Source organism: Carlito syrichta, unplaced genomic scaffold (genome assembly GCF_000164805.1).
Source record: "Carlito syrichta isolate Samal-C Ts95f unplaced genomic scaffold, Tarsius_syrichta-2.0.1 Scaffold308795, whole genome shotgun sequence".
Classification (NCBI taxonomy): Eukaryota; Metazoa; Chordata; class Mammalia; order Primates; family Tarsiidae; genus Carlito; species Carlito syrichta.
The window spans coordinates 597714-621265 of NW_007252891.1; the positions used below are offsets into that span (position 1 = coordinate 597714).

At 38.3% G+C, this 23552-nt stretch overlaps 1 protein-coding gene across 1 annotated transcript in view; it reads right to left on the reverse strand.

Moving 5' to 3' along the window:
• Positions 1 to 1213: 1213 nt before the first annotated feature.
• SGPP1 (sphingosine-1-phosphate phosphatase 1) overlaps positions 1214 to 23552 on the reverse strand; it is a 51456-nt gene continuing 29117 nt past the window's right edge. Inside the window, exons 2-4 of the mRNA XM_021716360.1 lie at positions 13076 to 13152; positions 10991 to 11080; positions 1214 to 3858 (exon numbers count right to left, since the gene is read on the reverse strand). Coding sequence (XP_021572035.1) covers positions 3307 to 3858; positions 10991 to 11080; positions 13076 to 13152 — 719 coding nt within the window. The 3' untranslated portion in view covers positions 1214 to 3306. The remainder of the gene's footprint in view (positions 3859 to 10990; positions 11081 to 13075; positions 13153 to 23552) is intronic.

The window sequence follows — 23552 nt, forward strand, 5'->3', positions numbered from 1 at the left end:
ACTGTATTGTATTTATTTGAGACAGGATCTTGCACTATTGCCCAGACTGGAGTGCAATGATGCAATCAAGGCTTACTGCAGCTTCAACCTCCTGAGCTTAAGTGATCCTTGTCTCAGTCTCCAGAGAATTGTGACTACAGGTACATGCTACAATGCTCAGCTAATACAATTTTGAATCTAGAATAAATATTCTTTGCTAACAAAAATGAAATTATTTCAGCTATAAAAATATCTTTGCTGCTTAAAATTGTGATTATATTTTAAAATTTAAAACACTTTAGTATTTATTCATCTTGAGTGTTTTGTAAAAATCTGCCTTTAAATTATAGTTATTTCACGGAATTATTTTTTAATTTATTTTATTTTTATTTTTTATAATACATACTGAATTAATTTATGTTGTCTTTGAAAGATACGTCTAATAAATGTTATTTGTAAAGAAAGCTACAAAATGAAATAATTATGTCAATCTTGAAGTAGTTCTGCTTTATAGTAGGTCTTTTTTTTTTACTTTATTTATTTACTCATATATACATTTATATTGGTATCAACTTCTTCCTATATTTTCTTTTTTTTTCTTTTTTCTTTATTTTAAAGATGTGGGGTCCAATTCAGGGTTAGGCATACAAATGTTCATTATGCAGGTGTCCTATAGGTCTTATAATCAGTTTCTAGCAGATGGCATTTCAAAAAACACAAAATACAATGTCCATATGCTTTTATTCTGCTTGAAAAAGTATCTGTTCCTAATTTTATGATTAATTCCTGATCTTCATGGAATGGCAGTAAACTCCTACGATACCATTTAGCCACAGATTTTACTGAAACATTTTTTAATGCACAAGTTTTTTTAAAGGGAAATATATAACTTTTTGCTAAAGGTATATTAGAAATAAACATAAGCTGGGCTCGGTGGCTCAGCCTGTAATCCCGTGCCTTTGGGAGGCTAAGGTGAGTGGATTGCCTAAGCCTGCAGGTTCAAGACCCGCCTGGGCAGCGAGACCTCATTTCTACAATAAATCAAAAAATCAGCCAGGCGTGGTAGCGCGCGCCTGTAATTCCAGCTACTCGGAAGGCTGAGGCGGAAGGATCGCTGGAGCCCAGCAGGCAAGGCTGTGGTGGCCGGGAGCGGCCACTGCGCTCCAGTCTGGACGACTGGGTGAGACTCCAACTCAAAAAAAAAAAGAAAAGAAAGAAATAAACATAAATGGTATCAAAAGCCAGTTTGAACTTTAATGAAGTTCTTCAACATTTTCACATTGCTAAAAACAGAACTTTGTTTTAAGAAAATGCTTCAGAGTAAAAGCATGCTAGAATGAAAATCCTAGACATATTTTTAAAAATCTCTACCAGCTACAACAAAGATAACTGCCTAGGAGACAAAACAAAAACAACAGAAAAACCCCAAAACCTTCTTCAATCGTGAATTTGGCTTTTATTTTAAAATACATTTAGCATAGAACTGTCACAGGACAGAAAATAATAAAACGCAAATAGAATATTTTCAAATACCTTTTAAGCTAGACATAAAAATTAATAGGATAACATAGACCCAAAGTTTGGGAAACAGTCCCTAAAATTCAATTCATTAAGCACACATTTTGAAAGAAAAGTGCTTTTCATGTTTTCCAATGTACCGATATGTTCCTAAGTGACTTTTTCCTTTTAATTAATAGGTAAAGGGTAAATTTAGTTGTTTTACTTAAAATTATCAATTTCAGTTTTGGTAAAAGTTACCATCCCCCACATTCTCAATCAGAACTATAAAAATATGAGCTCAGATAGTTAATGGTGCCCAAAATAGAAACATCTTAAGTCATATTTCTGGATAATCATATAGATATTGCACTAAAATCAGTAATTCCATACCTGATGTTCATTTATATGGAAAGATAAGCCTCTTCTTTAGGAAAAAGCTTTCTACAAATAAACTTAATGTTAACCTAATTACAAGCACACTTCAAAATATAAAGGCACAGACAGAAAAAGAATAGTTTACTACTATACCCAAATTTTCCACCGTGAAAATAATAAAAAGATGAAAAATAATAGGAACTAAAATTCTGACACTAATTTGAGATTTTATAATTTACCTTGAGTAGCTAATAAATGAGTAGTACAAGTTAACAGTGCTAAATGCAATCCTGTCCAAATAATTTAGAAAAACGCAGTGTTTACATACGAAGCATGTGCATTGTCCCACCTATAAATTTCAACTACATTTCCATTCACTGGAAATATCTACCTGCAGTATAAACAATCAAGACAATGTACAAAAAATATATCTTGTTCCTATAACTTACAATGCACACAAAAATACCTACAAAAAAGGGAAATATTTATCCATTTAGCTTTCCAATAAATTAGTGAGGAAGTTTAGCCCATTCCATATTTCTTCTAAATAATGGCTAAAGAATTGAGGATAGTTTACCTCTATGCCTGTTAGCTTGACATACATTTTAAAAATATTTGCCTGATTATAGGTAACGTAAAGTTAATGTCTTATTTTTATATCACAGTACACATGGCATTTTAAAATTCAGCAACAGAAAGGCACAATTAGCAAGCAATAAAATTCAGTACCTGAATTATTAAACTGATGTCCAGAACAGTTGCAAATAAAGTACATTCAAAACAGTATACAGAATTTAAAAAAAAAGATGAATCCCAAAACTAATTTTTCTGAAAATTTGGTCCTTTAAAAATGCCTCCCATGTTCAACATCATGGGTGACATGAAAGGTGACGGCAGTGTAAAAAGAGGCAGTAAATCAATGTGTGGTGGTAGAAGCATTCTGGTCTAGTAATTTTGCAATTCAATCAGGAAATGTCTCCCATAGGAAATAAAGGTTAACTATATTTGTTAATAACAACATACCTGTATTTAGTTCAAATACACAGGCACAACTTTTTGCATATTATTATAGATTTTATAATACACCCCCAAAGTTTAAAAAAAACTTAGGTATATTATTTTATATATAACATATATTAGATATACAATTGCATATTATGTATCTTAATATATATTATATATAACTAGACTCCATAACAGCACAAAACTCTCCAAACATTACATGAGCACTCTAAATGGATACTTATCATTTTCTCAGTATTGAAATAGCTCAGCTCACCTAAAACAATATCTGATGTGCAATAATAAAATGCACTGACTCGTATGAATTTACTTAAATATTTAAGTTAAATTCCTGCAAAAGCCTAACTCTGATCTGGCTTTTACCTTGAATGTATTTTTAGATATCAGTAACTGATACTCTCCTTTCTTATCATAAACAATATTTCTCCATCAAGAGATACCAATCAAGAAAAATATGTAAGGAACAAAAAATGTGATGGAGAAACCAACCATTCCGTAGGTAATATACCGATAAGGAAGCTCAACTTCCATGTGCTGTCTTGCTTTTCGAATGTCATCACACGGGATGTTGAAGATTTTACAGGCTAAAGGGATGGTGATCTTTTTCATTATATCTCTGACTATGAGTACAAATACCATCCCTATGAGGATCCGCAATATGGCTTTTCCAAACAGAGTCACAGTAATCGGGGGCCTCGCTAAAGGTAACACATCGAGAGAAGGATCTGACATTAGACCCATGTTATAAGTAACATGAGATCCACATGCAATTCCAGCACCACTTCCCAGAATCTCAGCTGTGTCTCCTCGGGATGTGCTCCAGGTGTCAAGAGTGAAAGAAAAGATCCCCAAAGCTAAATGAAGACCGATGATGATTAATGGAGCATATCTGTGAGTTTGGTTGAAGTTGTCAATCAGGTCCACAAACGGATAGAAGACAGCCATGATTAAAAGAGTATATAGGAATCCAGCGATAATATCCTAGGAAAAGATAAAAGTATAGTTGTTTAGTATAATGGTAAACATTTTTGGCATTTAAAAAAATAATGCATGTCTGACAGGTCAAAAACTGAATAGACATAAATCTTTAAAAGTGTCAAATTCTCAGAGTAAACTTCAGTAATTGACCATTGTTTGTTTTAATGACAGTACAAAGATTTGATAATAAAATCTTTCATAGTTTTACCCTTTTACTATTAACTACATATATAATATACACAATTTTGTATTCAAATCCTGAACAATAAACTATACTTGAATTGTATAGTTTTGATTTCTGGGAAAAAGAATGTACTTATCATTCAAATAAATGGTCGTCATCTTCATGTTTTTAATATGCAGTTATTTCCACAATCACAGATGATACAAGTCCCAGGTTGTTTCCAACTCTCATCTATCCATTCATTCACTGAACAACCACTTACCAAGCATCTACATGTACTTGGCACTATTTTAGGAGTATTTAAAAAAATGACAAGATTGCTGCTGTCACAGACCTTATATTTATATTTTAGTGGGACAGACTGACAATAACCACGTTAGAAAGCAAACAAATATTACAATTCCAGATAGTTATTAGGATTACAAAGAAACTAAAACAGGACAATGGGAGATACCTACAGGATTTTAGCTGCAAGGACAGAAGGTGTTGCTTTATTTTTTTATTTTAAATTTCATCAGTGATTTAAAATTTCAAGTTGAATGCTTATGTGGAAATGTTCTGAGCTTTGTAATTCTCATGTACAACATGTACAAAGTTAGATGTTTTAGATAAATGATAATTGATGAATTATTTATATAAAACCATACAGAACATTTACTCTAAGATTAAGTGAATGGAAGGGTTGATAGCTCTGAAATTAGTTATTTTTAATTACTTTTTTCCATATTATAGATATAAGTACCTGCTCAATTTTGTAAAATATTTTACAGTACCCTAAAATGAAACAAAATTATTAAATGTCTTTAAATTTTTTTAACATCTGATCACTTGAACATTAAGAATTCTCTCATATTTCTGTGCCATCAAATATAGCTTAAAATATCAATTGTGCAATTCTGCTGTGTAAATGGGAATGATTGGTTTCCTGGGCCCTAAATGAAAGGACTGGTATTTTAAGTTGATTATTTTATTATAAGTTAATCCAGTCTAATTTTTTTAACATTTGGTTGAATGTCTTTCTTGTTAAATAATGTTTAAAAAATAAAACTGGAAGTTCTTGGCTTAGTTAAAAAAAAATTAAGAATTCTCTAAAATGATAACTTCTCTTGTATCAATTAAACTTTCAAAGTATATTTCAGTATGACAAAAATAAATTCAGTATTTGTTTTCCTCTACTATTTTTGTATAGTTCCATGAATATTAAACTTAGGTTGCTACAAAAATTATAAAAATTGCTTCCTTTTCTGTTTAAGTTATTAATGATTTATATTACCCTAGATAGAAAGGGCATCCATCCAAAAGAACCAGAAAGAACAATAAAATTTAGACATAAACATGATGGCTATCATTGTGATACCAATATAACAAATAATATTAAAATTCATAGCTAAATAGATTTCTTTAGTTTTAGAAACATGTCTCATGTGGGCCAGGCTGGAGTGCAGTGGTTCAATCAGAGCTCACTATAACCTTCAACTTCTGGGTTCAACGCATCCTCCCACTACAGCCTTCCAAGTAGCAGGACTACAGATATACACCACCATGCCCAGTAAACTTTTTAATTTTTTGTAGAGACAGGGTCTCACTATGTTGCCCAGGCTGGTTTCAAACTCCTGGCCTCAAGTGATCCTCCTGCCTCAGTCTCTCATAGCTCTGGGATTACAGATGTGAGCCACTGTGCCTGGCCTCTAAAGTGGTTGTTAAGCATTAGAGCACAAAGTATGCAATAATAAACAATAAGGGTAACATAAAGAGCTCAAAGTAGCAAATTATTGAAAAGGGAAGTCAGTAAATAATTTTAGATATTTGTTATTATAAATAATTGTTATGACCTCAAATTTGCTAATAAGTAATTACATATTCAAATAGAGTATCATCAAATTTACAGTAGAAAATATTCAGTACCATAAATTCAATGAAAATTTCTTATATATGAAATCTGGAATTTTCTCCTTTTCATTTCTCCTGATCAGAAAACAGACCAAGAAAGGCAAGTAATTTACTGAGACTGTAATTCAGGTCTCCTGTCTCCTAGTGGGTTTTTGTTTTTATTTTTATTTTGAGTGGGGGGTGGTCTCACTCTGTCGCCAAGGCTAGAGTGCTGCGGCAGGATCATGGCTCACCCCAGCCTTGACCTCCTAGGCTCAGGCGATTCTTCTGCCTCAGCCTCCCAAGTAGCTGAAACTGCAGGCGTGTACCACCACGCCTAGCAAATTTGTTGGTTTATTGTTGAGGAGAGATCTCACTATGTCCAGGCTGGTCTCAAACTCCTAGGCTCAAGCAATCCTCTCATCTTTGTCTCCCAAAATGCCGAGATTACACATGTGAGCCACTACGCCATGTTTTTGTCTTAACTGTAATATATTTCATGTGTCCTGGTTCAAATTTCAATATGCCAGTGACACCAACAGGGTTTCTGACAACAAAATGTATTGCTGCAATGCATTGATTTTGTTTATAAAAGTATTATTAAGGATTGTTTTTGAAGCTTCTATCTCCTTTAATGAATAATTACATGCTCATTGTAGAAAAACTAAAAAATACAGATAAATAATAACAAGACGTTTTACCTAGCAATTACTACTGTTAAAGTTCTGTTCACTGTTACAGATTTTTCTCTATAACATGTTTTAGTTACTTTGGTTGGTTTGATTTTTACTTGTCATAAAAATGGGTTTAAGAGGCATATTCTTTATATATACTTTATGAGAGTCTTTTATATTCTCACAATACTTTTCTCAAAATATTTTCTACATATACATATTAATATGTATATATTTATTGGCCAGGTACAGTGGCTCACGCCTGTAATCCTAGCACTTTGGAAGGCTGAGATGGGAGAATCGCTTGAGTCCATGAGTTTGAGATCAGCCTGGGCAACATAGCAAGACCTTGTCTCTACAAAAAAAAAGTACAAGCCGGGCTCGGTGGCTCAGCCTATAATCCCGCGCCTTTGGGAGGCTGAGGTGAGTGGATTGCCTGAGCCCGCGGGTTCGAGACCTGCCTGGGCAGCGAGACCTCATCTCTACAATAAATCAAAAAATCAGCCGGGCGTGGTAGCGCATGCCTGTAATTCCGGCTACTCGGAAGGCTGAGGTGGAAGGATCACCGGAGCCCAACAGGTCGAGGCTGCAGTGGCCAGAAGTGGCCACTGCACTCCAGTCTGGGCGACAGAGTGAGACTCCAACTCAAAAAAAAAAAAAAAAAAGTACAAAAATTAGTCAGGCATGGTGGTATGTGCCTGTAGTCCCAGTTACTCGGAAGGCTGAGGTGGATGGATTGCCTGAGCCCAGGAGGTTGAGGCTGCAGTGAGGCAGGATCATGCCACTGCACCTACTCAGGGCTACAGAGTGAGACCCTGTCTAAAAAAAATAAAAATACACTGATTGACTGATATTCATATAAACATTTAATATAATTTTCGGTAAATGTAATTATAATATATTCATAATTTTACTAATGTAAGAAACCAGATAGTAATTTGTCAAGTACTTAGTTTAGTAACTTTAAAATGTAGCTGGGCATGGTAGCGTGAGCCTGTAATTCCGGCTACTTGGAAGGCTGAGGCAGAAGGATCACCAGAGCCCAGCAGGTCGAGGCTGCGGTGGCCGGGAGCATGCCACTGCACTTCAGTTTGGGCGACAGAGTGAGACTCCAACTCAAAAAAAAAAGAAAGGCTGGTTATTACTTTATTTGTGTGTGTGTGTATTACTTTAAGGAATTTCATTTTTGAGGGCTAGGCTTAATAATATATGAAGAAAATGGATGTAGTAATCTTCTTTGCTTTGGTAGAGATTAATTAAATCAAGTTAGAAATGTAGACAGATATTAAAAATAGGCTAAGTTATTTGTAGTGTAAAAATAACAATAAAGCATTTGGCAAATATTGAATAAAGCATTCATTAGAAATTATATCACATCACTAGAGCTCTCCTTTTAACGTCAATAATGATATCAGCTTAGACAATATCGTCTCTAATAACCTATTAATGATTTGTACATATGCACTGTTTATAATTCCATGTTAATTTCATAATTAACAATGAAGACACCAATTATGCTTTTTAAAATAGTTCAAATGCAGGTAATTACCAAAATATTAAAACATAGGAAGCCGGGCACAGTGGCTCACACCTGTAATCACAGCACTTTGAGAGGTGGAGGCGAGAGAATTGCCTGAGCCCATGGGCTCAAAACCAGTCTGGGTAACTTGGCAAGACCTCATCTCTAAAACAAATAAATAAAAAATTAGCTGAGCATAGTGATGCACACCTGTAGTTCCAGCTACTTGGAAGGCTGAAGTGGAAGGATTGCCTGAGCCCAGGAGGATAAGGCTGTGGTGGCCGTGAGCTAGTCACTGTACTCCAGCCTGGATGACAGAGTGAGACTCTGACTCAAAACAAAAACAAAAAAAACCAGGTAAGTGTATAAATTGTGGAAATATATTGGACTCATAATGTTAAAAAAACTGGATCATTGTGGGCATAATTTCAAGTAGCAATTATCGAAACACAAATAAGAACAAAATGTTATTAGTCATAGTTATGCACATAATTATAATTTATAATAATTGCAAGTTATCCCAATACTACTTTTAAAAGAAAAAATAAAACATGTAATGAAATTCAGTAGCATGTCAATAAAAGTAATAAGACATTCTATGGGACAAAATGGTCTTCGAATAGCTAAGGGACTAGAGTTTACCAGACTCATGATTTGAAAAAGAATACAACATTGTTTTTATGACAGCTGATTCAAGAATAAATGTTGTCCAGAATATAAAATATTGAACTGAACCCAGCCTGGATATATGATCAACCCAACTAAAAATTTCTTTTTTTTTTTTTTGAGTAGGAGTCTTACTCTGTTGCCCAGGCTCAGCCCCAACCTGCTGGTTTCAGGCAATCCTTCTGGCTCAGCCTTCCAAGCAACTGGAACCATAAGCATGCGCCAACATGCCTGGTTAACCTTTCTTTTTGAGTCGGAGTCTCACTCTATCACCCAGGCTAGAGTGCAGTGGCACGCTCACAGCCATCCTAGCATCGACGCTCTGGGCTCAGACACTCCTTCTGCCTCCGCCTACCAAGTAGCCAGAATTACAGGGGTGCACTGCCACGCCCGGCTACTTTTTGATCTATTTAGAAATGCGATCTCACCAACTTTCCCAGGCTGATCTCGAACCTGTGGGCTCGAAATCCACTCACCTTAGCCTCCCAAAAGTGTGGGATTACAGGCTGAGCCACCGAGCCCGGCTGATTTTTTGATTTATTGTAGAGATGAGGTCTCGCAAGTTGCCCAAGTTGGTCTCAAACCCCTGGGCTCAGGCAATCCTCTCATCTCTGCCTTCCAAAATGCTGGAATTACAGGTGTAAGCTACCGTGTCTGGCTAAAAATTTCATCTTTTAAAAAGAACAATACGTTGAGATTACATATTCAAGGTAATCATACAGATTCTTGTTCCTCTTTGTATAACAATAATGAATCTAGTATCCAATATCTTTTCCTCCAAAAAATATTAGAGATTTATTTTTTATTACACAAATATGCACAATCATTATGTGGGTTTTAGAAGTGGTACTGCTAACTTTTGGGGGTGGAGGGGAATAACTAACAAGATACAGAGAATAGATTATATTTTCTTGTGACAAATATTGAATTTAACACAAAAATCGAATAGTCTGATCATAAAATTATAGGAATTAGTCAGAAAGATAGAATTGTATGTAAATTCAATTTGCTTTAAGCATAGACAATTATAAAAAGTCAAACACAATTTGCTTATTAAAATACTGTTTGGGACTTCTGAAAATGTACTTGTGAAGGGTCAGCTATGGGAGACAAGAAATGTGAGTAAAAAATTGAAACCAATATTGCTATAGCTATGAAACAAGTTAATAAGATGTTATGAGTAAAAAAATTCTAAAATGTCAAGTTGTTAAAAACAAGAAAAAATTGGTATAAACCATTAGAAATTTTAAGATTCTCTGAATTAGTTCATATTTCTCCACCTTTTTTTCTGGTCCTTTATCTACATGATAATACATAATCCATTCACAGATGCCGAGGAGAGAGATGAAATACAGTTACTGTTCTTAAGAAACTTACAGACCAGTGCAGGTGACAAATAAGGAAAAAAGCCATCATAATTTAGGGCAAGTGGGAGAAGTGTTGCCTAGCCAGTACTGAGAAAGGGAAGGTGGGGAAGGTAAGGAGGCTTTTAGGGCTAAGAGCATTTGTCGTGAGTCTTGAAAAATGGGAGAGTGAAGGCAGAAACAGTGAAAAGGGCACTCTAAGCAAAGGGACAGCATTCTTCAAGTTATCACTGGAAGAATCACCCTCTGCATTTGAGGAAACACAAGCAATTCAGCAGAGGCATCATGTTTGTGCTCTGGAAAGTCCACTAAACAGGAGACTGAAAACTGGATGCAGCAGTGTCAAACTGAAAGTTGGACTACTGATGAAGATGCTGTTGCAGTCATCTCGTCAAGATATGCTACAGGCCAGAACTAAGAAGGTGTGGACAGGGACAGAGAGGAAGGGAAGTGAGCAGGTGTGGCTGAAAATAGTGCAGGGTCCCTGCACTGCTGCTTGTGGAACTGAATTCTCAAAATAAAACATTTGATGTGAGCCAGACACAATGGTTACAGTCCCACCTACTCAGGAGGCTGAGGCGGGAGGATTGCTTGAACCCAGGAGTTTGAGGCTGTGGTAAGCTATGATCATGTCACTGCACTCCAGCCTGGGTGACAGAGTGAGACCCTGTCTCAAAAAAACAAACAAAAACAAACAACAACAAAATGCTGAGAGGGAAAGAGAAGTAGAGCTCAAACACAGATTTAAAATAACCATACTTTCTCATTTAGGTTTCATATAAGTTTGCAAATGATTAAAAATTGTAAAATTGCTGTCAATGTCATAAAAAATAAAGCAATAAGAACACATTTTCCTTACCAGAATGGAGTGCATCCCCATGTAAATTCTACTCAGGCAAACTAGGGAACACCAGCAGGGAATAAGAATCAGCCCACATATAAGAGGGTACTAAAGAAGAAAAAAAGTGAAATTAGTTAAATTAAATTAGAAACAAGCACACACAAACCACATCACTGTACTATAAACTCCATTAAAACGAGACCTGTGTGTTTTTCCTTCTCCTTGTACTCCCAGCCCCAACCCTGAACACAGCACAGAGCAGACATTCAAGAAATACTTTTGTATGAACAAACAAATAAACGAAATCTCATGTTTCTGCATTCCTTGTGGTGGGAACTGGCTCACTTTTGATACTGCAGTAAAGATTCCATCACTGACATGCTGTAGAAGCAAGACAGGTAGAAGACATACTTTTAATACGGCTTCCAACATGGAAGAGCCTTAAGAACAGGACCCGCTGGGCTCGGTAGCTCAGACTATACTCTCAGAGCTTTGGGAGGCTGAGGTGAGTGGATTGCCTTAGCCCACGAGTTCAAGACCTGCCTGGGCAACTTGGCAAGACCTCATCTCTACAATAAATTAAAAATTAGCCAGGCATGGTAGCGCACGCCTATAATTCCTGCTACTTGGAAGGCTGAGGTGGAAGGATCGCCGGAGCCCAGTGGGTCAAGGCTGCGGTGGCTGGGAGCGTGCCACTGCCCTCCAGTCTGAGTGACAGAGTGAGACTCCAACTAACAAAAAAAAGAACAGGCCCCAAATCCGGGCCATGTAAGGTCTTCACTTCCCAGAGAGGACTGTCATTGTCTCCCTCTCACTTCCATCAGTGACCGCCATCTGCAATTATGGTGACATTCCCCCACCTTGCATTCAATATTCAGTGCCTTGTATGTAGTTTTCCACTTTTGCTCCATTCACTAAGAATTCAAAGGGTAACCTTACAGAGAAAAGTCTGATGGAATACTGGGAGCAGAGTCCACAAAAAGAGAAGCAGCATAAGCAGAAGGTGTAGACAACGCTTGGTATCAATGGCACTAGTGGAAGAGTTGGCTATGAATGTCAGATGAGAGGGAAGGAGAAAAGAATGGATGGGCATGGTGGTAAGTTTATAAAGGAAGAAAGGAATACACATTTGGGACAGTTGATACTTGATGACTTCAAATTTCTCAATGAAACCAAGGAAGTTGGAGAAGTGGGGTTGAAAGACGGGAGTAAGGGAGTTAATAAGGTTGTAAGAACAGTGGTAAAGATTTAGTATACAGTTTTGTGTTTTTGTTTTCTTTTTGACTTGGGGTCTCACTCTGTTGTCCAGGCTGGAGTGCACTAGCATGATCACAGCTCATGATAGCCTCGATCTCCTAGGCTGAAGGGATCCACATCCCTCTGTCTCCTGAGTAGCTGGGACTGATCAGGTGTGCCACCACGCCTGGCTGATTTTTTTATTTTTTGGTAGAGAAAAGGTCTCACTATGATGCTTAGGCTGGTCAATCTCCTGGGCTCAAGCAATCCTCCAGGCTTGGCCTTCCACAGTGCTAGGATTACAGACATGAGCCACCATATCTAGCCTCCAAATTTTTGTTTGTTTTTTTATGTTTAGACACAGGGTCTCACTGTGTTGCTCAGGCTGGGGTGCAGTGGCTATTCACAGGCATGATCATTGTGCACTACAGTCTCGAACTCCTGGGCTTAAGCGAGCCTCCTGCCTCAGCCTCCTGAGTAGCTGGGACTACAGGCACAGTTGATTTGTCTTCTCTACTACACTTAACATGGCCCTCCACTTTCTTCTTAAAACTCTGAATACCCTTGATAGTCACAGGGTCACACTCTCCGGCTCCCACTTCTCCACTTATTTTTTTCTGTTTCCCCACAAGAGCATACCTTCTTCTTCCTATTCCTTAAAACTTAGTTTAAAGAAGAATTCTGTCCTTAGTAGTTACTGGCAGTCTCATGCTTTCTTATTTTTTAGCTACTGTGTAGGAATGCCAAAGACCTACCCATTTCCTTGTGTTCAAGAATCACATAGCCAGTGGCAGCACCTCTCCTCCTGGAGGTACCGTGGAACTACGCCCACCACACCTCACACCCAACTCCTGGGCTCATCATTACCAGAACGGAATGCATGCCCAATGAAGTGCAACTCATCAACAAGAACCGAGTTTCTCCTCTCATAGTCCCTGTTTCACCTGGGAATAGCACAAACCACAGAGTCTAAATGAGAAACATGGGGTTTCCCCGATTCCTTCCTTATCCCTCATTTCAACCAATAATAACCAAGTCATGCTAATTTTACCATCTACCTGTTCCTTGATGGGGCTTCTCTTCTCATTCCTACATATACTGCTCTTGCTCAGATCTGCATAGTTTCTTTCTAGGTTCTACCTATTTCTTAAGTGGTTTTCCACATGCATGAGCAACTTGAATTAATGAGGCAGGCAGACATGTAACCGTATAATGAGGTCAGTGCTGTGACAGGACTAGACTAAAAATTCAGAGAGAGCCTGAAAGATGAGCATTTAACTACGCTTAGGATGTGAATAAGGCCTCCCAGATTAAGTAAGATTCAACTTGTCCTGAAAGATGAGTAGGTGTTTTTTTTTTTTGAGTAGGAGTCTCACTGTCACCCAGGCTGGAGTGCAGTGGCATGCTCATGACCACCGCAGTCTCAACCTGCTAGGCTCTGGTGATCCTTCAGCCTCAGCCTTCCAAGTAGCTGGAACTACAGGCACATGCCACCATGCCTTGCTAATTTTTAAATTTTATTGTAGAGATGAGGTCTTGCCAAGTTGCCCAGGCTGGTCTCAAACCCGTGGGCTCAGGCAATCCTCTCACCTCAGCCTCCCAAAGTGCTGGAATTATATAGGCGTGAGCCATCATGCCCAATCATGAGTAGGGTTTCATCAGAGAAACGAAAGAGAAAGGATGGGGTAAAAAAAGATAGAGAGTATCACAAACAGCAGGAACAACATGAGCAAAGATTTGTGTGCAAGGAACTGCGAGTATGTGAATTTCTGGAAGAATAAGTTTCTATTCTTGCTGGAGGAGGCACTAAATAGTAAACACAAAACATGCAAACTACATGATGTATAAATACATACACATGATATAAAATGTATGGATTATATAATAAAAATCTGTGAAGTAGTATGGAAAAAATAAAAACAGAACAGGTATTAAAGAAACAGCAGCCGGGCTCGGTGGCTCAGCCTGTAATCCTGCGCCTTTGGGAGGCTGAGGTGTGTGGATTGCCTGAGCCTGCGGGTTCGAGACCCGCCTGGGCAGCAAGACCTCATCTCTACAATAAATCAAAAAATCAGCTGGGCGTGGTAGCGCATGCCTATAATTCCAGCTACTTGGAAGGCTGAGGCGGAAGGATCGCCGGAGCCCAGCAGGTGAGGCTGCGGTGGCCGGGAGCGGCCACTGCACTCCAGTTTGGGCAACAGAGTGAGACTCCAATTCAAAAAAAAAAAAAAAGAAACAGCAGTGCTCATTAACATTCCTTGCACTCCTCTGACATTTTCAGACTCACTGGCAGTTAAATTGGGGTCATGCGACTAGTTTTGGCCAATGAGTTGGGGGCAACAGTGACTTATGACATTTTCAATCATTCTTTGAACTCTCTTTTTCCTACAGATGTGATCCTGGGAAGCCACATGTTGAGATACATCTCAAGACAAGCAAGCTTCCATCAGCCTGCATTCCTGAAGCTGTATGTGGCCAAAGCTGCTTGCTAACCATAAGGGATGTGCAACACCAATGAGATAGACGTCTTTGGTGTGCTAAGTCACTGAGATTTGGGGATTAAGTCATTACCACAGCATAACCAAGCTTACCTTAATTAAAACAGAAACAGAAATAGGATCATGAGGCTGGACACAGTGGCTCATGCCTATAATCCCAGCATTTTGGGAGTACGAGGTGAGAGGATTGCCTAAGCCCACGGGTTCAAGACCAGCCTGGGCAACTTGGTGAGACCTCATCTCTACAATAAAGCAAAAAAATTAGCTGGGCATGGTGGCACGTGCCTGCAGTTCCAGCTACTTGGAAGGCGAGGCAGGAGATCACCTGAGCCCAGTAGATCGAGGCTGTGGTGGCTGTGAGCATGCCACTGCACTCCAGCCTGGGGAACAGAGTGAGACTCTGACTCAAAAGAAAAAAAAAAGGAAAAAAAAAAAAAGGAAACAGGATCATGAACATCAGGGGAGAAGTGAGGCAGGTTCCAGTATTAACTAGAGAACGGTTAGTGTGGGTTTCTTTGGGAAGCTGAGATCCAAGGCAAGACTGGATGGAGGTGACCATATCAGTCAAGCAGATTCCCGAGGGAAGACACTGACCAGGCAGGGCATCAGCTAGAGCGAAGGCGCTAATGATGATGTGTGACTGGCAAGGAGACTGGCATGGCCAGAGCAGGGAGCAAGCAGAAAAGGTCAGAGAGGAAATGGGGCGCCAGGTCCAACAAGCCTAAGAGGCCACTGTAAGAAATCTCACTTCTATTGAGAATCATATGGGGAGCCACAGCAGGGTTTTCAGTAGAGCAGTGTCATGATAGCTGCTATGTTGAGAATAAATCATAAGGGAACAAGGGTGAACATGGAGGAGATCAGTTAGGAGGTTACTGGTATAATCTAGGTGACAAATTGCAGTGACTTCTGTCTCTACAGCAGGCATTCAGACTTTTAAAATTTTTCTTTTAAAAATCTTTGGGAGGGGTTGGAGTACAGTAACACAACCATGGCTCACTACAGCCTCGACCTCCTGGGCTTATGTGATCCTTCTGCTTTACCTCCCAAGTAGCTGGAACTAGAGGTGTGTTCACCACACCTGGTTAAGTTTCTGATTTGTTTGTTTGTTTGTTTGTTGTAAAGACGAGGTTTTGCTATGTTGCTTAGGCTGGTGTCAACCTCCTGGGCTCAAGCAATCCTCCCATCTTGGCCTCCCAAAGTGCTGGGATTATAGGCATGACCCATCACACCCTGGCCTTCTTTCAATTTTTAAAAAGTTGTAAATAACAAAAAGACAGTCAAAGAAGAACAGAAACCTTAAACAAACAAACAAACAAAAAAAACACCCTCCTATGCTTCCCCTTCTCTTTTTCTACTTAGCTCCCATAAGGAAGTAAAAATGTACAAAGTTACTGATGGGAGTTCTTTATACACAACATATTGAAGGAAAAAAAAATCATCTATAGTATCCCATAAATTAGGGCTGAAGGTAAGAGAAAAGGAGAGATTCTGAGTAAACGCAATGAAACTGAGTATGATTTAATCCACATTCAGTCCACTATGGCCAAGGTGTGCCAGTGGGAGAGTTGGAATGTTACCAACTCAGATACAGAGGCTGAGGAAGCAGTTAGGAGCCCTTCCTCCTCCCCTGCACCCTGGCACCTTTAGACCTCACAGGGATGAGGTGACAAGCTGGAGAAAGAACAGCCATTTCTATTTTTATGGATTTGTTTATTTCTTTGGCCACGAGTCTCTACCTCTATGATATTTTCCTTAGACTTTTTTTTTCTGAAAAAACCATTGTGGGGAATGCCTTATCCAGTTCTGACTATATAATAACTTTCATACTTACATCCCAATGAATAATATAATTCTGGACCACTAAGTATCAAAGCAAAGAATTATTTCATCAGTAATCTTTAAGCAAATATATGAATGATTAAAAGAAATAAAATTAGATAGACTTAATAAAAGTAGTATTTCTAAAATGGGATCATGTGGCAGAGGAGGAATTATGTATGACTAACCAATTCACCTACCATATTTATTTATATTTAAGAATATCCAAATGATATCTAACTATAACTGTCCTTGAAACCAAATTTAGGACCACTGTCCTTGTTTGGATATAACTGTAAGAAAAAACAGAAAAGGAACAAAATCATGAATTTCGCAGCAACCTGGATGGAACTAGAGTCTATAATACTGAGTGACCTCTCACAGAAACAAAGATCCGAGTATCACATGTTCTCACTCATATAATGGACCTTGAACATCCAATGTAATACTATAAGAGAATGACTGACAGTAGTGGGAAACTATGGGGGGGAGGGAGATGGGATTAATGGTAGCAAATATCTGTCTGGGGATGGGGAAACACCTCTTAACAACAGGGTGCCTGAATGAAACGTATTTGTATACCTAACCCTAAACTGTACCCCACAAAACCATAATAAAAAATATTGATTAAAAAAAAAAGAAAAAACGGTTTTATGTGGAATTATCCTATGCCAAGAAATGATAGAACTTATTACAAACATATGAAACATATAAACTACTCTCTTTAATTCATCTTTGTGAGTTATCCATTCCTTCATGACTTCTTGGGGTACCCTGAGCTTTGTTCTAAGGATCCTTCATTTCCCAGTCTACACTCACTCCCTTGATGAACTTGCCCACGCTAAAGGGATTTCTGTACAATCTTTATATTCATGACTCACATTTCTGTCTCTGGCCTGGAGTTCTCTTCTGAATCTCAGACTTGTATATCCAACTGCCTACTTGGTATTTCCACTTCAGTGTCTAACATGCATCTCAAGTGTAACATGACGGAACCTGATCTCCTGATTTCTCTCTCATCTCCCCATTTCACCAGCTCCTCAGACAGTTTTCTCGTTCCTGATAAATCACTTTTCCATTGTTCCAGTCCTCAGGCTAAACACCTTATTGTTATCCTTGATTTTCTTTCTCACTTTCATCATTCAGTCAATTAACAATTTCAGATACACCTTCAAAATATATCCAGGTGTTAACTGTAATCCCCATGGTAACCACAAAGTATCTAAAATATATATATAAAAGGAAATAAAAAGGGAGTCCAAATGGTATTCTACAAAAAAACAAACACAAAAGAAGGTAATAATGGAAAAAATGAGGAATAAAAAATGTATAAGACATGCAGAAAACAGACAGTAAACTGGCAGAAGTAAGTCATTCCTTATTATTAATTAGTTCAAACAAACGACATAAACTCTCCAATCAAAATGCAGAGATTAACAAAATTGATAAGAACACATGATGCAATTATATGCTGTCTAAAAAGACTCACTTTAGATTCAAAGACACAAAAAAGTCGAAACAACGAATAGAAAGAGATATTCCATAGAACTAATAACCAAAAGAGAGCCATGTTATCAGACAAAACAAACTTTAATTAAAAAACTATTCTAGCCCGACGTGGTGGCTCATGCCTATAATGCCAGCACTTTGGGAGACAGAGAGGTGAGAGGACTGCCTGAGCCCATGGGTTCGAGACTAGCATGGGCAACTTGGTGAGACCTCATCTCTATAATAAACTTAAAAATTGCCTAAGCATGGTGGTACATGCCTGTAGTTCTAGCTACTTGGAAGGCTGAGGTGGAAAGATCGCCTGAGTCCAGTAGGTCAAGGCTGAGGTGGCTGTCAACGTGCCAATGCACTCCAACCTGGGTAACAGAGTAAGACTCCAACTCAAAAAAAAAAAAAAAAAACCCCAAACAAACAAACAAAAAACAATTCCAAAAGCCTTTGGCTCACTGTGCTCCTGAAAGCAAGGTGGGTCACTAGCAATTCACAGGAGCCACCTACAAAAATTCCACCAGGGGTTCTTGTCCTTGCCAAATCTGGTCAGATTGATACAGTCTGATAAAGAAACATAGCCTCAACATGGACCGCCAGAGTTTTCATCAGTATGCAAAGGATACAGGTGTCATCAAGCTGGACTAAGTGCTCTTCCTTGAATGGATTATCCACCATGCTAGCTCCTTGTACATAAATTTAAAGTTTTTTTAACTTAAAAAAAAAACTGTGACAAAAGACAAGGAATAGTATGTATTGATAAAAGGGTCAATTCACCAAGAAGATAATAACAATTATAAACATAAACGAACCAAGCAAGCTGCCTCCTCGCCATGAAGTAACACTGGCAAAATTAAAGAGAGAAATAGTTCTGCAAGCCAGTATCATCAGCACTGAAAACCTGCTCTTCCACATAGCCCTTCTCCTATAGAACACTTAGAAAATATCTTTTAAATTCTTCTCCAGTCTTAACTTGCCTCACCTGCATGTTTAACATTTTTCATGCTATATCATCCTTTGAAACATGCAAGCCAGCCAGAATCATCTAAGGAGTTAGCATTTTTCCTACATGACAGTAAATTTCCTTGACTTTCAGACTTACAACAATGCTGTCCACTATGCTTCAAAAACAAAAACAGCCCTCATCCCATAAATTCACAATTTCAGCCATTTTCCACCCTTTCCACAGCTTCATCATACACTACAGATGTTACTTTAGCACCTTCTAGAGTAGCTTACATACAGATCAGTGAATTTCCTCTTTCTTTCTTTGAATGTACTGACTCACTGATTCATTAACACTGAATTCATGGCCAACAGCACTATAATATAATTCAAGCCTGAATGAATCTTACTTAACCACAAATATTTTTTTCTGGGGCACATCACAACCATCTTGCACTAAACAACACTAGAGAGTGCATCACAGTACACATGAGGGTTAATCTAAACAGTGAAATCACCAACAAAAAGCATAAAAATGGCCAGGCAAAATGACTCACACCTATAGTCCTAGTACTTTGGGAGGCTGAGGCAGGAGGACTGCTTGAGCCCAGAAGTTCAAGACCAACCTGGGCAACATAATGAGACCTCATCTCTAAGAAAAAAAAAATCAAAAAATCAGCCAAGCATAGTGGCACATGTCTGTAGTCCCAATCACTCAGGAGGCTGAGAAGGGAAGATCGTCTGAGTCCAAGAAATTGAGGCTACAGTGAGCCATGATTGTGCCACTGTACTCCAGCCAGGATGACAGAGTGAGACCTCAACTCAAAAAAAAAGGCAGGCCAGGCTGGGTGGCTCAGCCTGTAATCTCAGCACTTTGGGAGGCCGAGGCAAGTGGACTGCCTGAGCCCGCGGGTTTGAGATCAGCCGGGGCAACTTGGCAAGACCTCGTCTCTACAATAAACCAAAAATCATCCAGGTGTGATAGCACATGCCTGTGGTTCCAGCTACTTGGAAGGCTGAGGCAGAAGGATCACTGGAGACCAGAAGATCGACTTTGGGGTGGCCATGAGCATGCCACTGCACTCCAGCCTGGGCAAAAGAGCGAGACTCCAAATCAATTTTTTTAAAAAAGGCAGATCATTACCCAGCTCATCCTCAGCTGGGAACATTTGAGCCAGGCAACTCAAATTTTTCATCACTCTGCACATGTCCATGAATGAGTATGAAAGTGCCACAAGTAAACCCAAGAGAATCTGCCAAAAACCTCCTCATGCTAATAAAGGACTTTGACAAAGATTCAGGATATAAAATAAATGTGCAAAAGACAATCACATTTCTATACACCAATAATAAACAAACAGAAACCCATAAAAAGCACAATTCTAATCACAATAGCCACAAAAAACATGAAATACCTTGGCATCTTCCTAACCAGAGATGTGAAAAACCTTTACAGTGAAAACTACAAAACACTGCTCAAGAAATCAAAGATGACACAAACAAGTGGAAAAATATTCCATGCTCATGGATTGGAAGAATCAACATTGTTAAGATGTCCATTTTACCTAAAGTAATCTACAGATTTAACGCAATACACATCAAATTACCAGCAACATTCTTCTCAGACCTAGAAAAAATAATACAGGAATTCATATGGAAACATAAACAACCAAGAATAGCCAAAACAATCCTCAGCAAAAAAAAAAAAAAAGCAGGAGATATTACACTCCCAGACTTTAAACTTTATTATAAAGCTATAATAATCAAAATCTGGTATTGGTACAAGAATAGGCATATAGATCAATGGAATAGAATTGAGATTCCAGAAACAAAACCTCAATTTCTCAACCAACTCATCTTCAACAAAGCCTCCACCACCCACTACTGGGGAGAGCAGAATCTATTCAGTAAATGATGCTGGGAAAACTGACTGACCACATGCAGAAGATTGAAACAGGACCCCTATCTATCCCCATACACAAAAATTAACTTTAAATGAATCACAGACCTAAATGTAAAACCTCAAACTGGAAGAACCTTAGAGAATGCAGGAGACACTCTTACGGAAGTTGGAACTGACAACCAATTCCTGATCAAAACCCGAAGTGCCCAGGCCATAAGAGATAAGACAGACAAGTGGGACCTTATTAAACTGACAAGTTTCTGCAAAGCCAAAGAAACCATCAAGAGAGCAGAGAGACAGCCCACAGACTGGGAAAAATATGTGCCAACTCCATGTCTGACAAAGGCCTAACATCAAGGATCTACAAGGAACTCAAATGTGCTGAAAAGAAAAAAACAGCCCCATTACAGAGTGGGCAAAAGATATGAATAGACACTTCTCAAAAGAAGACATACGAGCAGCCAACAGATACATGAAAAAACGTTCAGCCTCACTAGTTATCAAGGAAATGCAAATTAAAACTACACCGAGATACCACCTAAGTCCAATCAGAATGGCCATCATCAATAACTCAAAAAACAACAGATGCTGGAGAGGATGTGGCGAAAAGGGAACACTTCTACACTGCTGGTGGGAGTGTAAGCTAGTGCAACCTCTGTGGAAAGCAGTGTGGTGATTCCTAAAAGCTCTAAATATCGACCTCCCATATGACCCCACAATCTCCCTACTGGGAATATACCCGGAAGAACTCAAATCACTCTATAAAAAAGATACCTGCACACGTATGTTTATTGCAGCATTGTTCTCAAGAGCAAGAACATGGAATCAACCATGTTGCCCAGCAGAAGAAGACTGGATAAAAAAATGTGGTACCTATACACAATGGAATATTACACAGTCATAAAGAAGAACAAAATCATGAACTTCACAGCAACCTGGATGGAGTTAGAGTTTATAATACTGAGTGATCTCTCATAGAAACAAAGAGCTGAGTGTCACACGTTCTCACTCAGTGGACCTTGAACAACTACTGTAATACTGTAAGAAAAGGATTGACCATAATGGGAAACTGCGGGGGGGGGGGTAGATTGATAGTAGTCTATATCTGCCTGGGGTAGGAGGGGCACACCTCATCAACAAGAGTACCTGCACAATGAATATTTGTATATCTCACCCTGAATTTTACCCTACAATTTTAAAATAAAAATTAAGAGAGAGAGAGGAAAAAAAAAAGGAAAGTGCCACAAGTACTGATTTGGGAGTTACAAATAAACTTAGTGATTATATAAATTCATAAATATGGAATCCATGAATACCAAACACTGACTATATGCAGAAATTTAATTATTCTTGAATAACCTGAGTCAATGAAAAAAATCACAAAAGAAATCAGAAAATACTTAGAGACAAATAAAATAAAAAACAAAACATACCAAAAATTATGGAATGCAGTGAAAGTGATGCTCACAGAAAATCTATAGCAGTAGAAGCCCAAATTAAAAGCAATATTTCAAATCAATAACAACTAAGAAACTAGAAAAAGAGAAACAAACTAGATCCAAGGCTAACAGTAGCAAGGAAATAATAAAATGATTACAGTGGAGAAAAGTGAAACAGAAAATAGAAAAACAATAAAGTCAACAAAACGAAAAGCTGTTTCTTTGAAAAGATCAACAAAACCGACACACCTTTAGCCTGACTGACAAAAAAAGATGCCAATAACTAAAATCAGAATATGGAGATATTACCATTGATCTTATAGAAGCAAAAAAGAATATAAAAGTATGATGATTACATGCCAACAAATTAGATAACCAAGATGAAATGAATAAATTCCTAGAGATATACAAATAGCTAAAATTGACTCAAGAAGAAATAGAGTCTGAATAGATTTCTAACAAGAGATTGAATCAGCATTCAAAAACCTCCCAAAGAAATACCTAGGAACTAATGGTTTTACTGGTAAATTACACCAAACATTTAAAGATGAATTAACACCCATCTATCTCAAATTCTTCTTGAAAAATCGACTAACACTTTATAGTTCATTTTATGAGACTAATATTACTCTGATATCAAAGCCAGGCAAAATGGCCAGGTGCGGTGGCTCACACCTGTAATCTCAGCACTTTGGGAGGTAGAGGTAAAAGGATTGCCTGAGCTCAGGGGTTCGAGGCCAGCCTGGGCAACTTGGCGAGACCTCATCTCTGCGATAAATTAAAAAATTAGCAAGGTATAGTGGCTCACACCTACAGTTCCAGCTACTTGGAAGGCTGAGGCGGAAGGCTTGCCTGAGCCCAGCGGGTTAAGGCTGTGGTGGCCGGGAGCGGCCACTGCACTCCAGTCTGGGCGACAGAGGGAGACTCCAACTCAAAAAAAAAAAACCCAAAAAACCAAAACAACTAACAGGCAAAGACATTACAAGAAAAGAAAATTACAGACCAATATCCCTTTTGAATACTGATGTAAAAAACCTTAACAAAATATTAGGACCCCCAACTCAGCAGCATATTAAAAGGATTATGCACTATGATCCAGTAGGATTTATCCCAGAAATACACAAGTGGTTTAACATAAGAAAATCAATCAACATAATGTACCACATCAATAGAACAAAAGGAAAAATACACATGATCATCTTTTTTTTTTTTGAGTTGGAGTCTCATTCTGTTGCCCAGGC